This window comes from Aethina tumida, chromosome 5, assembly GCF_024364675.1.
Source record: "Aethina tumida isolate Nest 87 chromosome 5, icAetTumi1.1, whole genome shotgun sequence".
In the NCBI taxonomy this organism is placed as follows: Eukaryota; Metazoa; Arthropoda; class Insecta; order Coleoptera; family Nitidulidae; genus Aethina; species Aethina tumida.
In genome coordinates, this window is record NC_065439.1 from 23,158,874 (window position 1) to 23,174,693 (window position 15,820).

At 34.4% G+C, this 15,820-nt stretch overlaps 2 protein-coding genes across 7 annotated transcripts in view; both read left to right on the top strand.

Moving 5' to 3' along the window:
- The window catches only part of LOC109606700 (formin-like protein), a 35,199-nt gene extending 31,768 nt beyond the window's left edge, over nt 1-3,431 (top strand). Inside the window, exons 10-14 of the mRNA XM_049967983.1 lie at nt 20-312; nt 368-647; nt 708-982; nt 1,037-1,153; nt 2,546-3,431. Of these exons, the coding sequence (XP_049823940.1) occupies nt 20-312; nt 368-647; nt 708-982; nt 1,037-1,153; nt 2,546-2,758 (1,178 nt within the window). The 3' untranslated portion in view covers nt 2,759-3,431. The remainder of the gene's footprint in view (nt 1-19; nt 313-367; nt 648-707; nt 983-1,036; nt 1,154-2,545) is intronic.
- Nucleotides 3,432-5,021: 1,590 nt separating this feature from the next.
- On the top strand, nt 5,022-15,769 carry LOC109594505 (cyclin-dependent kinase 12). Of its 6 annotated transcripts, XM_049967981.1 has the most exons (14): nt 5,023-5,313; nt 5,883-6,044; nt 6,328-6,436; nt 7,000-7,654; nt 8,215-8,616; nt 8,677-9,278; nt 9,334-9,552; nt 9,606-10,008; nt 10,115-10,319; nt 10,374-10,642; nt 10,705-10,887; nt 12,396-12,684; nt 15,285-15,390; nt 15,446-15,769. In XM_049967981.1, the coding sequence occupies exons 3-14, from the start codon at nt 6,364-6,366 to the stop codon at nt 15,565-15,567; spliced, it is 3,528 nt and encodes a 1,175-aa protein (XP_049823938.1). In that variant the 5' UTR covers nt 5,023-5,313; nt 5,883-6,044; nt 6,328-6,363; the 3' UTR covers nt 15,568-15,769. The 6 variants fall into 6 exon arrangements, with proteins under 6 accessions (XP_049823935.1, XP_049823938.1, XP_019865286.2 ...); XM_049967978.1 differs by lacking the exon at nt 6,328-6,436 and having other exon boundaries at nt 5,022-5,313; nt 5,673-6,044; nt 8,680-9,278; XM_020009727.2 differs by lacking the exon at nt 6,328-6,436 and having other exon boundaries at nt 5,673-6,044.
- The last annotated feature ends 51 nt before the right edge of the window (nt 15,770-15,820 follow it).

Consider the following 15,820-nt stretch of genomic DNA (forward strand, 5'->3'; position numbering starts at 1 on the left):
GTGACGTATACGGTTTCAGCCATTTCAAGAAGAAAGCTGGAAATGACGGCAGAACAAGTCATAAACGCAATAAACATGTTGGATCTTAAACAACTGTCTTTGGAGAACGTGGAGCTGTTACAACGAATGGTGCCGACGGAGCAAGAAAACAAACTTTACAAAGAGTATGTGGCCGAAAAGAAAAATATTAACCTCCTGACAGAAGAAGATAAATTCCTACTACAGTTAACCAAAGTGGAGAGAATATCTGCGAAATTATCTATAATGAGTTACATTGGCAATTTCTTCGATAATCTCTATTTGATTACACCTGTAAGTAGATTAAAATACAAGTAGTTTTTTGTGCTAATAACAAATTTTCTTTAAGCAAATACATGCAATAATTTCTGGTTCAAACTCTGTGAAAAATTCGAGAAAACTGCGATCAGTTTTGGAGGTGATTTTGGCGTTTGGAAACTACTTAAACAGTAGCAAGCGCGGGCCCGCTTACGGTTTCAAGCTCCAATCACTAGATACTCTGCTGGACACCAAGTCAAACGATAAACGCACATGCCTTCTGCACTATATTGTGGCGACCGTACGCCAAAAGTTCCCGGAATTGCTCAATTTCGAAAGCGAACTGAATTATATAGAGAAAGCAGCCTTAGGTAATGCATACTATGATTGTACAACTAATATCCATGTGTAATATGTTTTGTTTTTTCTAGTTTCTCTCGAAAACATCGGTACGGATGTTCATGAGTTAGAAAAAGGTATGGAGGCGGTGAGAAAAGAGGCAGAGATCCGAGGCAGGGGCAGCCAGTCCCTGGTCGTCAGGGATTTCCTGGCCAACGCCGAGGAGAAGCTGAAGAAGTTGCGTATCGAGGCGAAACTCGCACAAGATGCATTCAGAGAGTGCGTCGAGTACTTCGCCGAGTCACCAAGAACCACCGACGCGAACGCCTTCTTCTCGTTGTTGGTGCGGTTTTGTAAAGCATTTAAAGTACGTATTAACTCATATTTTAAAATGTTTTTCCTAATAACTTGTGTATTTTAGACCGCAGATCAGGAGAACGAACAAAGGAGGAGGCTGGAGATCGCCGCCCAAAATGCCAACAACAAGAACAACGAAGACGTGGCGAAAAAAAACAAGATCAATCAGAAGAAACAGCAGGTATGTAACATTCTGGATCCGATGCTTAACGAGCTCCACAAAAGAATTACCGAAAATAAAAATCGGGCGATGAGAAAGAATGGTTCTGTAAAGTAGTAACATTTTCTTAACATGCATTAGCTTTTGCAATTATTTTTCATTATTTGACCCATCTCATAATTACTCGAATTTTGAAAAATGATTGTGTTTCTTGTGATAATATACTAGTACTATATAAATATTAAAATTTATTAATATTATTAAATTTAATATACTTATCTTTATACTTATATTATTGTAACATAATAATTTGTCACAAGTCGATTGTTTTATATAGAATATTTATTTTATTTTTCTAATGTATACTATATTAATTTTGTTGAGTACTAATAAATGTTAAAATACACCACGTTTTCGCATATTACTAACACAACCCGTAGCAAGAACTCGTCAAGTAATAACGTAACTTCTTTCCTTAAATGAAAATAGCAAAAAATTATTACTTGACATTTTCTATTCCCTGTAGTTTTATTAGTATGCACTAAACACCCCAAAGAGCATCGTGCATTTGTACTAACGGCATTTTGAACACCCATACAATATCGTTTATGTTACTAGTAAAATTGGGAAGGAGTAAACAGAAGTATGTAGCTATATAACTAAACGTTCCCAAAAATACTTCACAACACAATTGCTTTGTGATTTAAACTGATTTAATCATCTTAGTTGCATACCTCTTTCCATATCATTTGTATTGTGACTAAAATTTTGTTGGCATGACAGTTTTCTAGTTTTTTTTTCAAATCAAAGATTATATATTCCATCCTCACTATTTTTAATTTTCATATTTTCAGCCGCCAAAATTCACAAACTTTTTGGCGAAAATTCTAGAAGATTAAAAACTTTTAACAAAAGTAAGTTGATTTAGGTCGGAAGTCATGATTTTAACCATTTATTTTTGGGGTGAACAAAAGAAATCGTCACAATCCAAAGAAAATATTTTTTTATTTTCCTCCTTGCTTCAGTTCTATCGGGCTTAACACAAAATCACTTACAATTAGACACGGGGTTGTTACCGAAGAGCGTGAATGATGATTTGTGGTGTAGATTCACATCATTTAGGGTAGAACTCCTAATTTTTTTTAAGAAATTTTACAGCATAAATTTTTCTTTATTTCATTGTTAGTTTCTTTATTTAGTGCAATAAACAAAAACTTTTATTTATACGCTTACCCATCGCACATTGGCCACTTTTTAAGTTTTATTTATTTTTGTCGCATTCTGTAATAAATTTTTAACATTTACAATTAGTTAATTTAATTTAAATGTGCATCTACCCTCAAGTTCTCTTTGCACCATCATAACAATCACCCTGTGAACGAATTTATAAACAATTTAATGAAATACCAACAGGACGCTGTGATAAATGAGCTAAAACATAAGACGAGATTGGTCCAAGAAAAGAAACTGCTACAGCAGGACGAAGTGTACAATGGTGCTCTCGAAGACATATTGTTGGGATTGAAGAGCGAGCCGTACCGCAGGGCGGATGCAGTCCGGAGGAGCCAAAGAAGGAAAATTGATAATAACAGGTTATCAAAAACGATGGAGGAATTTGAAGTTTGATAAATGTCCAACGCAATAATGCCAATTCCACGTTAGTTACTCTTTTTGTATTTTTTTAGATGGTACTTTCGAAATTTGTGATAAAAAAATTACGCTAAAATGTACAAGCAAAACTATTGTGACTGTCCTGTGTATAAGACTGCAGTTTTAATTTGTATATAAATTAGTGCCTTATTACACATTAAAAGAATTATATATTTCCATTATGATAAACATTTTAAATGTTAATTTATTGTTTTCACTTTAGGTTTATTTACTGAAATGTTGTATTTATTTATAACCCCTTTATTAATTGTGTTTGAGAGTTAAAAATATGTAGATAGTTTTATTTTGTATAAATTTTATTTTCTTTTTGTATATTTGATACTTGTTAACATAATACTCTCGTTTTAATGTTACATGTATAACCAAATGTGATTTTATACTCGTTTATATCAAATAAGTTTGTAAATAGTAATTATTACAATGTATTATATGAAAATATGAAGTAATGAAACTTATGCACAATTGGCCTTCATTAAGCACTTAAATAATGTTCTCCATGACAGAAAGGCAAATTATAAAAAAAATTTATATCACTATACCAAATTACTGTTTTTATAAATTTGTACTTTACATGAAGATTTTTCAGGCATATTATTAACAAAATCAATAAATGAAGTGCTAAATTAAACGTGTAGTTATTTCGCTTACTTCTATGAAATTATTATTTAATCTTTGTATCCTGATTTAAAGCAGGTACTACAAAGATATATTTTGTTGCAAAGTCAATAAATGGAGTGATGTATTTATTATCAGTAGAAAAGATAAAATAAAATAAATAAATGTTGTCCATACATTTGGAACTACAGTGCACTTTTTGAAGTATTTAAAAGACAAGAATACTAATGGTATTAGTCTATAGAATAAAGTAATAAAAATAGCACAAATTTTCTAATTTTTCAAGAATATACTTTTAATATTCAAATTTTATTTACTTCCACCAACTCTGGGGTAATTTCAGCACATAATTCATTAATTGTACCACTAATTTACATAAATTTAAAATTTAAGATTAATATATTTCGACAAGATAGAAAAATGAAATATTTTATACCATTTTATTGACTAAATAATTTTAAAATATAAATTTAGAAAAGAATATAATCTCTAATTTTTCCACAGAAATATAAATATGTATATTTTTTATGAAACTAGTTATATATCTAGGAGTGCTTAATTGATTTGATTGATGTAGTTAAATTTTCTATAAAAAATTTGCTAGTACTATTTCTTCAATTTTCATGTCCCAAAAATTGCTTTACATTGAAAAAAAAAGTTTGTTAAAATTAAAAAAAAAATACAAATTTTATGATTGTTTTCGTTTTCAAATGGGCTACATTGTATATAAAAAGTAAAATAAATTTAATTCATTAACCGACTACAGCTGCAAATATTCAAATAATATTATTGATCAAAATAAAACAGTGAAAATATTTATGATATTATATTATTATATCTATTAAATTGTACATGGATTATCAAAAACAATTGTATTTAAAATTCTAAAACTGCAAATACTGTTAGGTATAAACATATATTCGTATTAAACAGGTTAAACTAAATTTACACCAAATTATGAATAGGTAAAAGAGAAAAATAATATATAAATTACATTTTCACCTTGCCATAACTATATAATTGTGAATGTGAGCCGCATCTGCGTCTTTCAAAGCATTTTAAGGTAAGTAAAACTCTACTGTATTATGTGTTAGTTAAGTTCTGATTTTATGCAAATGCTCCATTATTTTCGTAAACTTTCAAAACTAAGTTATTTCTCCAAATTAATGGAAAAACTGAAAAAAATATATACTAGAAGCCAACTTACTGATTAGAATACTTTTCTATCATTCTCTTTGCCGATAGTTACGCTATGCGATTACAGATGACGCTTCCATTTCGTAAATGTTTTTTAAGTATTATATATTTTTTTCAAAATATAAAATATTTAAAAGTTAAAAATTAACCGAAATTACTATTACATATATAAACCTTAACAAATAATAAAAAAGATCGACTTCATGCACACGATTCGGGATCATTTTGATGATGAAATGGACTTTTCCAATAATTTATTATTTCTTTAAATAATGAAACTTAATTTTTAAAGAAAACAGTACTTGTTTCTATTAAAAAGATACGATTTCACCAAAACTCCAATGCGGAAAACAAATAATCGGCCATTATAATTTAAATTTAGTGGGGATTATGACGCATGTCACGATGTAAATTGCAATGAAAATGGCGTCCTGTTGTCAGGATCGGTCTCGATAAAAATTAAAATCTGTAAATTTTTTATGACCCATGCAACATCAAATACCATGAATTAATAAAAACGAATCTATTTTGACTGCATTCACTGTACAACCGAGTATTTTTCTAAGAGATCCAAAAGAAAACGTAGAAATTGGGATAATAGGGCTTTCGGCAATGAGCCGAGAATTCTCATCAAAATAGTGCTGTGAGGTGCAATGTGTGTGTGCCGTAGTCGGACTTTTCTATTTGTTACGAATTAGGTAAGTCAAAAGAAGTTTTTATTTTCATGATTTGGTGTTTGGAGTGCTATTATTACCGCTTAGTAACCGCTTCTTTGACCCACCCAAAACATCACAAAATCGCCATCAATTCATTATTTCAAGGTCAAGCATGTCAATCGCATCTCTATTTCATGATTAATTGCCCAAGTGCGCAAATTAACTACCCTACTTATTATAAATTTACTTCCAACAAAATATTTATTGTTTTTGCTTATACCTAAACCGTGTACAAAGTGGCTGTCTGGTGATGGTTCCATGAATCATGCATGCCAACATAAATGTCAACATTATCAAATAAAATCTCTATTCAAAATTTTGAGTATGTGGACTTTCCATAGGAAACTACTGCCTTCAGGCAATCCAGCACCATATACTATGTGCTGGACGGTGTATTCGTTTTCGTAAAATGGAAAAAAGTCGCCATGGAAAACATAGTAAGGATAAATCTAAACGAAAAAAGCGTAGAAATAGAGATGAAAACGGTGCAAGGGACAATTCCTTAGCAACTTCCAAATCTTTAGTTGAATACTCTGATGTGAGTTCTGAAGATCTTTCAGGGCCTGAAGCAGGAGAGATACAAAGCGGTGAAGACAGTTTACTGACACTGAGTGATGAAGGAGAGATAATGCATCGAAACAGCCACCACAGTCGTTATTCTCATTATGAGGAAGAGATATACTTACCAAGACAATCCCTAATAATGTCTCCAGGTTAGCTATTTATTATTTTATTTCTAATTGTTTTACTGTTTGCTACTCGTTGCAACAATATTAATGTTAAGTCAACATTCATCTGCTTTGCACTACATGTATTAATATAGATTTGTATTAGTTGTATTCCAACTGCTTGTGTGTGTTTATGCTTTATGCTTACCCTGTTAGTTATACGATGTTTTGTAATACAACTAATACATATAATGCAACTGGACTCGGACAATTGAAAGGACCTGCTGTAATTGTTTTTTGAAAACTAATCTCCCCCGAATTTTTCTAGTTCGATCTTCAAGAAATTATACCCTGAACATTTGAAATGTCTAAATATTTTAATATTGAAGTTTTTGGAACTTTGTATTGTCTCGGCATTCCCGATTCCAGAACATTTGGTGAGCAGCACTTATTTAACAATATGTTGGTTTACTTAATTTTTATTTTCACTATATAATCAAATTTGTGGCTTTCATCACATCAATCATTCACCTTTTATTTATATTTTGAATGATCATGTCTTATGCATATATATTTTCAAGTGTGATAGTGCTTAGTAATTATGCCAAAACCCTAAGTGTATGTGATTTGGATTACACAATAAAACTTTTGAAAACAAAATGTTTAAAACTAAAACGACTTCGCAAATGATTAAAATAATAGAATTTTATATAATTACTATAATTTAATGACTATTTTTAGTGAATTCACTAAAACTGGACGTGTTTACTTGTTATTATAATAAATTAATTATTTTTAAGGTAAAAATACTTTCTATATAGAAATAAAGAATATACAGTGAGCTCTTTTAAAATGTAGTATAAAGAGTATTAACCAGCCACAAGTTTGATATTTATTGTTACTAACTAGATAAGATGAATCAAGAAACGATTACTGCAGAGTAAACCCCTCTAGTGTTCAAACTTTCCTTATCATCTAGCTCTAGACTCGTTCATTATAGGTCGGAGACACAGATTAGACCCGCCGATGGTACCAAGGACGCCGTCGCCATCGCTATTAGGTCACAGAGAACGTAAACTCTCCGTATCGTCGAGATCGTCCCGATCCAGCGACGTTAAACACAAACGTAAAGTAGAGGTCTCGCCGCCCGAGTACCTGGCACCGCCTCCCGCCGTCGACGAGCTTGATGCCGAGCGCAAGAGACGGAAGCGCAGGGAGAAGAAGCACAAGAAAGACAAGAAAATCAAAAAGAAGAAACGAAAATCCAAGCACCGTTCGAGGAGTACGAGCCTGAGTTCTGTGGACAGCGATTCGCAAGAATCGGTTGCCAGCAAAAGATCGGCGTCCTTCAGCGGCGCTGGCCACTCGCACCAACCGCCGGAACCGGAGAAGGAGCCGCTCTCCGATTGGGAACCGGAACCGGTGGCTGCGGCGTCCAGAGTGCCCGCTCCCATCGATACGATTGCGTGTTCGCCGGTGTCGAACGACAGCATAGCCTCCCCCGATCCCATCGAGGAAAAGTCTCCGGTGTCGATCACTCCGCCGCCCCGGAGCAGGGACTATGGTGTCCGGAACCACCACATGAGGGAATCGCCTCACACCCCACCGCTTCTTGTCAAGAACCACTATCACTTGGACGAGTCTAATCATCCACGGTATGATTTTTTTTTATTTTTATAGGCGTTTACGTTGAAGAAAATTGTTCAATATAATAAAATTCTCATCAAATTTACCTCGTATCGGAAACGACCTGTTTTACTACGCTATAATTTAAATTGATTTTACGAATACAATGAAGGAAGTTATTTTAATAAAATTGTAAACCAAAAATGTTTAAAATCATCGTACTAACAAAACACCCAAGTATAAAGATTTTTTTAAATACATACTTTAGTTAAACAACAGAATAAAATATTATAAGTGACGTTGTCAAGAAAACCGATGTCAGATCCGTCATTTCTGTTTAAATTTAAATTTATTAAAGATTGAGATCAATTCATTTTCTTTTTTTCTGATTGCAAGTCAAAAAGCATCTTAAACAGCATCATAATAACAATTCTTAAAAACCATATATAACAGACGATCTTAATATTGTTCAATTAAATAATTTTAAGATCAAATTTTTTTTTCAAAACTTGTTGGACTCACGGGTCGTTCCTTTGTAAATTATTATGATGCAAATGATGTTTAATTTATTATATAATTACTCAAACAGGCTACGGGAATCACCGACCGTAATCGACGACCATTTGTCACGGCGCAGCCCCTCGCTGAAATCGCCATATCGAAACCCGTCGCCCGAATACGGAATGTACTCGTCGCACGGCCGATCCGTATCGCCGTCGTCGTCCAGACGTCGACGTCTCGACTCACGAGACCAACATCAATATCAACACCACACTCGGAAGCACAAGAGGGAACGGGAACGCGACCGAGTGCGCAGTAGTGATAAGAGGCCGGGGCGTGGTATGAATTCGCGCAGTCGCAGTCCCGTACCAAGAAGACGTTCCCGTAGTCCGTACTCTAGCCGGAGCAGACACTACAGTCCGTCGCCTAGCAGGAGGAGCAAGCGATATAAGTCACGAAGCCCTCGTAGAGACAGGGACCGATCGCCCAAGTAAGATTTTACAACAACCGCGTTCCTTTTATAATTATTTTAATCTGTTTTTTTATTTAGCAGGCACAGACATAACAGGAGTCCCTCTCCGCACTCGATTAGGTCGTCACAGCTTAAAAATAAAATTACGGACACAAGTTTATTTGCGGAATTAGTGAAAGACAAACAGAAACGCGACCAAGAACTTAAAAAACTTCTGGAAAATAACGTGGCTGCAGAAGCCGCTTCTAAAGAAGCGGAATCCAAAGCGTCCGAGAACAATAGTAGTGTTAGTGGTGGTGATATAGTTGACGGTTTCAAATCGTCGTCCTCGTCGTTATCGGGTTTACTGACAACGGACAGTACTGTAGTGCCCATGGACATCGACGACATCCCGATACCGTCGGATAACTCTTCCGTGAAGTTGAACGACATTGCCTTACCTGGAACCAACGTCTTGCGACCACCCACTCCACCATTGCCTCCCCCAGCACCTGCGGACGGTGCCACCAATGATGGAACAAAAGGCCCAAGACCCAAAGGATTGAAGAGACTTCCCATGCCGCCAGGCATCGATCACAATGAATTGGAAGCGATAGAATCGCCTCCCAGTAGGTCCCCTTCCCCCATCAAACCAAAGACACCTCCCAGGAAGAGCATTAAAGATCTCCCAATGCCCCCACGTAAGTATTCAATGGCTGTTGGCTGTGTTGATTGTGTTAACAACTTGTTTTGCAGTTGTCACTGGTACTGAAGAACTGAGTGGCGATGAAGATATCACGACCACACCACCGCGAAATAGCAAAATTGACAAATCTAAACAAGCACTTAAACCAAAGTACAAACGTCCGAAAATTCTTAGGAGACGTGGATCACGCAGTTTCCAAGCCATCAGTGGTAAAGATTGGGGTGAACGGTGCATCGACATGTTCGAAGTCAAAGAACAGATTGGAGAAGGTACTTGTCCCCTAAATTTGCCTCCAACATATTTTATACCGTCGCATTTTTAGGAACTTACGGTCAGGTGTACAAAGCGCGGGACGTGCAAGCTAACGAATGGGTCGCACTGAAGAAAGTGCGTCTCGAAAACGAAAAGGAAGGGTTCCCAATCACGGCTATTCGAGAGATAAAGATTCTCCGGCAGCTGAACCATAAGAATGTGATCAACCTGAGGGAAATTGTGACTGACAAGCAGGACGCCATCGATTTTCGCAAAGAAAAGGGGTCGTTTTATTTAGTTTTCGAGTACATGGACCACGATTTGATGGGACTGCTCGACTCTGAGATGGTTGACTTTAATGAATTGAACAATGCCTCGATCATGAAGCAGCTCTTAGACGGGTTGAACTACTGTCACAAGAGGAATTTCCTGCACAGGGACATTAAGTGCAGCAACATTTTAATGAATAACAAGTATGGAGGTTTAATAAACACTTTCTTGTCGAATTACTTTGTAATTCTAAATTAAAACTGAATAATTTTGTGTTAGTTTTGTACTAATATGCTAATTGTGGAACAGGGGTGAGGTGAAGCTGGCAGATTTTGGTCTGGCTCGCCTGTACAACGCCGAGGACCGGCAGAGACCTTACACCAATAAGGTCATTACGTTGTGGTACCGTCCTCCGGAACTTTTACTAGGGGAGGAACGGTACGGTCCCGCCATCGACATTTGGAGTTGTGGATGTATCCTCGGCGAATTATTCCAAAAGAAACCTCTGTTTCAAGTATGATTAAGGATCATAAGTTTAATATTTGAGACTAATCAAAATTTGTTACAGGCCAACGCGGAAATGATGCAGTTGGACAGGATATCCCGCTTGTGTGGCACACCCACACCAGCTGTATGGCCTTCGGTAATAAAACTTCCCTTATTCCACACACTGAAACCCAACAAATTGCACCGACGAAGGTTGCGTGAGGACTTTAAGTTGCTGCCAAAGTCGGCGTTGGATTTGCTTGATAAGATGCTGGAATTGGACCCCGAGAAACGTATAACCGCCGAGGAGGCGCTGAAGTCGCCTTGGCTCAAAAACATAAACCCTGAACAGTAAGAACAAAATCATTATACAAAAAACCTAACAACTAATCACGTATTATTTTGAATTGCAGAATATCGGCACCGAATTTGCCTCGACAAGATTGCCACGAGCTGTGGAGCAAGCGCCGCAAAAAGCAGATACGCGAGCAACAAGAGGCGATGCAAAACCTGCCGCCGGGCAAGCCCCCTGGTGGCCGCAGTTCGGGAGACCTCAAACCTCTAGCCAAGCCTGACGATCCATCGGACGTCGGCGGGTGAGTCCCAATATAGTTAAAATCCGTAGAAGAACAGATCTCTTTCTTATCTCCTACATTCAACCACAACCGCCAACCTCCACCACCAATCATATCACGTGCTAGCTAGTTGTGCCTTTGTTTACTTCGCTGATAACACGGTGTAACAAAGCTGCCTCAGCCTGCGAAACCAGATGTGGGCATTAAGGTTTTTGTGATACATGTAGACAAGATTGTTTAAATCTTATTTGTTCTTACATTAACTGGACTCGGTTGGTTTTGACTGCCGTAGGACGAATTATCCCGTATTTTATCTATTTATACAATATCAATCAACCATAATTCTTAATTAATTTTAATAGCATTACAAAATATATTTTGTACATTTCATTTATCGTTATGCAATTGTTCAGTGATGCTGTAATGCATTGACGGACGATCAGTGGCGATTGGGTATCCTTAGATGAATTAAAATACATTTAATCTGTACAAATAAATCGAAAAAGGTGCTAAAAATATGTAAATTAATAAATAGATAGTTCCTCTAAGTCCAGAAGACACATTTGTGGCTGCCGCGACGTGTATCTAGTCTTTTGCTCACGTCTTGAAAGCCGGAGCATTGGAAATTGTTGCTCAGCTCTAAATAACTGTTCCTACAAACATATCTAGCAGCTTCAGATTATGTGGCCACGTTATTTTATGTTAATTACTTGTCTTTTGGACTGGGTGATCAATGATTTTTGTTATTCAATACTCAAGTCCGTTTTTTTACTGATATCGGCCAAATACACTTGTAATAATAAAATTGCATAACTATGCATTTTCGTTTTAGATACCGTTATTATTAGACTTGAGCATGGAATAGATTATAGAGTTTTTTATATTGTTGGTAAGTGCCTTGAATCAACAAGATGTTGCAATGTGCCGATTTTATATAATGTATATTTATGTATTTCAGGAAATTAAAATTAATTTATTGTATATAGTGCTATGATGTAATATGTAGGTAGTAAATCATTTTCAATTGTTTGTATATATGTTATTTTATTTTGATTTAAAAATAAATGGGAGAAATTTATTTTTGCTTTTTATTTTACCCTTTTTATTTATTTGCTAGAAGCATGTTGATGTTGAGCATGTTTTTATTATATTTTGCTTGTGTGTTGTTATTAGTTTAAGTGTCCGTTAATGATAATTAATATATTCTTAATATTTAAAAATATAATAAAAACTTGTTAAACAAAATTTTAAGAGTTTTAAACCATATGGTAAGTAAACCTCAACAATAAACAAATTCAGAATATTCCATGAAGAGTAGCCAAGAATATTCTTAATTATTAAAACAATACAAAATTAAATTTAGTTAATGAGTTTAGATAGAAACATATTTATATCATCTAAGGGCCAGCCACTAAAATACAACAAATAAGTGTAGGATAATTATCCTACGGTCCAACCTTAATTATTGTAAACATTCCTTCATCCAGTACTACTATAATTAGCCAAATATTGTTCCTACCTTTATGCAGCTCATCTAAAGTCCTAAAAATGGAAGCCTACGACGCGGCGGTCTTGTCCTACGCCCTGGCAACGGCCGCCTCCAAAATAAAACCGGGACTGTTGGGCATCGCTCCCAACATACCGACGAGGCTGGCGGACGAGTCGCTTACGCCCCCGTCTAGGGAGGGAGCCAGGGACGAGTTCGATGGCAGGAACTATCTCTATCAGTTATTGTACAACGTGGAGCAGCTGGTTGTCAGCAGAAGCTACTTGCAGATGTCCCACCTAATGGAGATCTGCTCCACGAAACAAACACAGGCGAGTATACTATGGACTTAAATACTATGCGACATCTGTAATAGAAATAAAAAAATTCTGTTTGAATCGTGTCATTACGAAGTGTGTCATGATAAACGTGAATCATGATACAACAAATAAGTAAAACAGTCTGATATTAGGTAATATCAATTCTTAAATGAATAAAATATTCTGAAAACAATTTTAATTATTATTATTGTATGCCTTAAATATATTACTACAGAGTAAATAATTTTGTTAATAATTCATTTTTAATATTAGGGTAATCAGATTTCTAAAAGCAAATACACCACACTATTTCTTAAGAAGATTAATTTCAACAAGCAACAAGCTGTGATGTCCATTTTATCAATAAACTAGAATGTAATATAGAATTTTATGATGACAGAATTCATCTGCAAACAAAGTAAAATTCAAAACTGTGACGATAGATTAAAAATACTAAGTTCTTCCAACTTGCTACTTTGGTTAACATGAACTATATTACTTCAAATTACAGGGCGTATCTTTTAAAGTGGATAATTTAATTTTTTCAAAATTCAGAACACTAATGACATTATATTGCAGCAAATATATTATCAAAATAAGTTAATTAAACATAACTACAACCAGGGATCTGAATCAATTACAGAATCAGTAAAAAAATTAATATCGTCAAATTCCCTGAGAAATTAATAAAATAAAATTAATTAGAATTAAAAAAGTTTGCATTTGTTTTTGTGCATGTCTGAAGAAATTCCACCCACACTATTACAGAACTACTTCCAAAAGTAACAGTTGAAGCCATGTTTTGCCTATGATAACTCTCACTATGTTCGTGCCATAAGCAGCTATTCGAGTGATATTGTGAACCTCGACTCGTCTGTGAATAAACATTCGGCTGTAGTCCATTGTTAGTGATCGTAGATTTGCGCAGAACTCGATACTCCTTGCTTAATAGAGGGAGTCAAAAACGGCAACCTTCTTGTAATGGTGTGATTCCAAAGTCCGCACGACGCCTGGATATAGAAAATGTGCGATTTTGTCTAGGAGAAATAAACAGAAAACAGTAATGACTTCTGGTCACTTTTTGGACATAGTTCAACGCCTCCTAATAACGATTCCAAGTGCGACTTATTATATTTTGCGAGACATACATTTGGGTTACTTGTTGACTCAGATTGCCATGTTGCAAAATTGGAATTATAACAGTAAGATCTTCAGAAGAAAGTCTCCTTTGAGGTATTTTACTGTAAATATAAATTAAGAATCTACAAAGTTTTTTGGAAATAAAAATTTACAAGAAATGAAATGTTGTGAATTTTTATGTTTATTAAATATATGAAAAGTAAAATAAATTTAGTATACTGACCGTGCAGAGCTGCAAATATTCAAATAATATTATTGAATATATTGGAAATATTTTAAAACCTATTTAAACTAGGAAATACGAATTATCCACTTCAAAAGAGTCTAATTACTATTTTCATATGTGTAAAAGTTTGAAGTACAAAAAGTACCATTTCCTTGCTTATGTAGCCGTACAAGGAACAGAGGAATCACCAATTTCATTGGCTAAAATATATGTAGTGGAGGAGTGTTCCGTTGTTATGAAGATAAAAGGACTTACACTACGTGTTTATGTTTTATACCCTGTCCCTTTTTAAAATGAAGTTGCCAAACCATGATCCTGTACAAATTTCTTAGCATAAAACATAAAATCACACAAATATCTAAATTAGATTTGCCTAAAATCTTTGAGTATCATGTTTAAAGAGTTTTTTGGAACATAAATTTTAGTCATTAAAAGAGGGGATTCCCAAGATTATCGAACTTACCATTGTTAGCATTATAACGTGTATACTCACTGTGCTCGTTGCTTATTCAGCAGACAATATATTGAGTTTTAATTTTTAAGACAGTACGTATGTACAGTTGGCTAATATATTAAAAAATAATAAAATGGCCTTCGCCCAAATTTACAAATGGACATTTTGTCAAATGTAGAAATATATTTTAATGCTTTAAAATATTCATTCACAAGGCAGGAAAGTTTCAATTTAACTACAATTAAATATACAAAAAATTGTCTTCATTTCTGTAGTACACACTAAATTATTTAAATAATTCAGTATCTTTAAATTTTAAACTTAATTAAAGTATGAAATATTTTAAAGCATTAAAATTCCAACATACATACACATAAAATTGTTTAATTTGACGAAATATTGACGATTTTGCGACCACAGCAAAACTGACCAACATACCGCAAATACTAAAATAATTTTGAAAATAAAAAAGATACCAAATACCCGTTTGATGTTATTCTCACGACGCCAATGGATCAGAGTTCAATTAACTCCATAATTTTGTCGGTACCCCGTATATTTTTTATCTACTCATTCAACGTTGTCACAATGTGTTCGAATTTTTAAGTGTGGAGTTGTTTGTGTGATGAACCTTTGACAATAACGAACGGGAAAATTCGTTACTTTGGATACTCGTTATTATGACAACGAAATTTAAACAAAAGATGAACATTTGCTTTTCAAGGGTTACTAGTTACTAGTGCACTTATAAACAAAATAAATGATATTTTACATAGCCTATTTTGATTTCAGTGGGATCAACAAATCTTAGCGCCTCTTGAAGCTCTGCACGGTGAATTGCGACAAATTTGCAAGACTCACTCAAACTCTTTAAACCAATTGAAAATTAGCTTTGAAGGTGAATGGTCAGCAAAGTTTGAATCAAATTTTGACATTAAATGTGTTTGTTTTAGGAGATGACAACAATTCCGGGATAAAACTAAAGAATGAAGTTATAATGAAGACACTGATTGATCTTCTGAAACAATTCGGGCTTACTTTAGGTGCAAGTTTAATAAAAAGATCGCTGACATAATGTCTAATTTAGCGCCTTATTAGTTTTGTATAGTATTTATACAGCTATTTATAATATATATTTTTAAATCCAATTCTGATTTTTGTGATTTGTTAACCGTGATTTGTATACATACACATTATTACAATTAATAAATTATTTTAAAATAAACTATGGAAATACATATTGTAAATTACTATAAAATAAACTATTCAAACTAAAATTGTTTTCATTTTGTGCCTTAAGGAACCTGTAAAGTAGAAAGTTTTTGAAA

Excerpts from the sequence above, each read along its gene's own strand:
- LOC109594505 (XM_020009727.2), top strand. The coding sequence starts at position 5,741 with ATGGAAAAAAGTCGCCATGGAAAACATAGTAAGGATAAATCTAAACGA. Across the intron at positions 6,045-6,999 it reads ATCCCTAATAATGTCTCCAG|GTCGGAGACACAGATTAGAC; the intron begins GTTAGCTATTTA and ends CGTTCATTATAG. Across the intron at positions 10,643-10,704 it reads AAAAACATAAACCCTGAACA|AATATCGGCACCGAATTTGC; the intron begins GTAAGAACAAAA and ends TTTGAATTGCAG.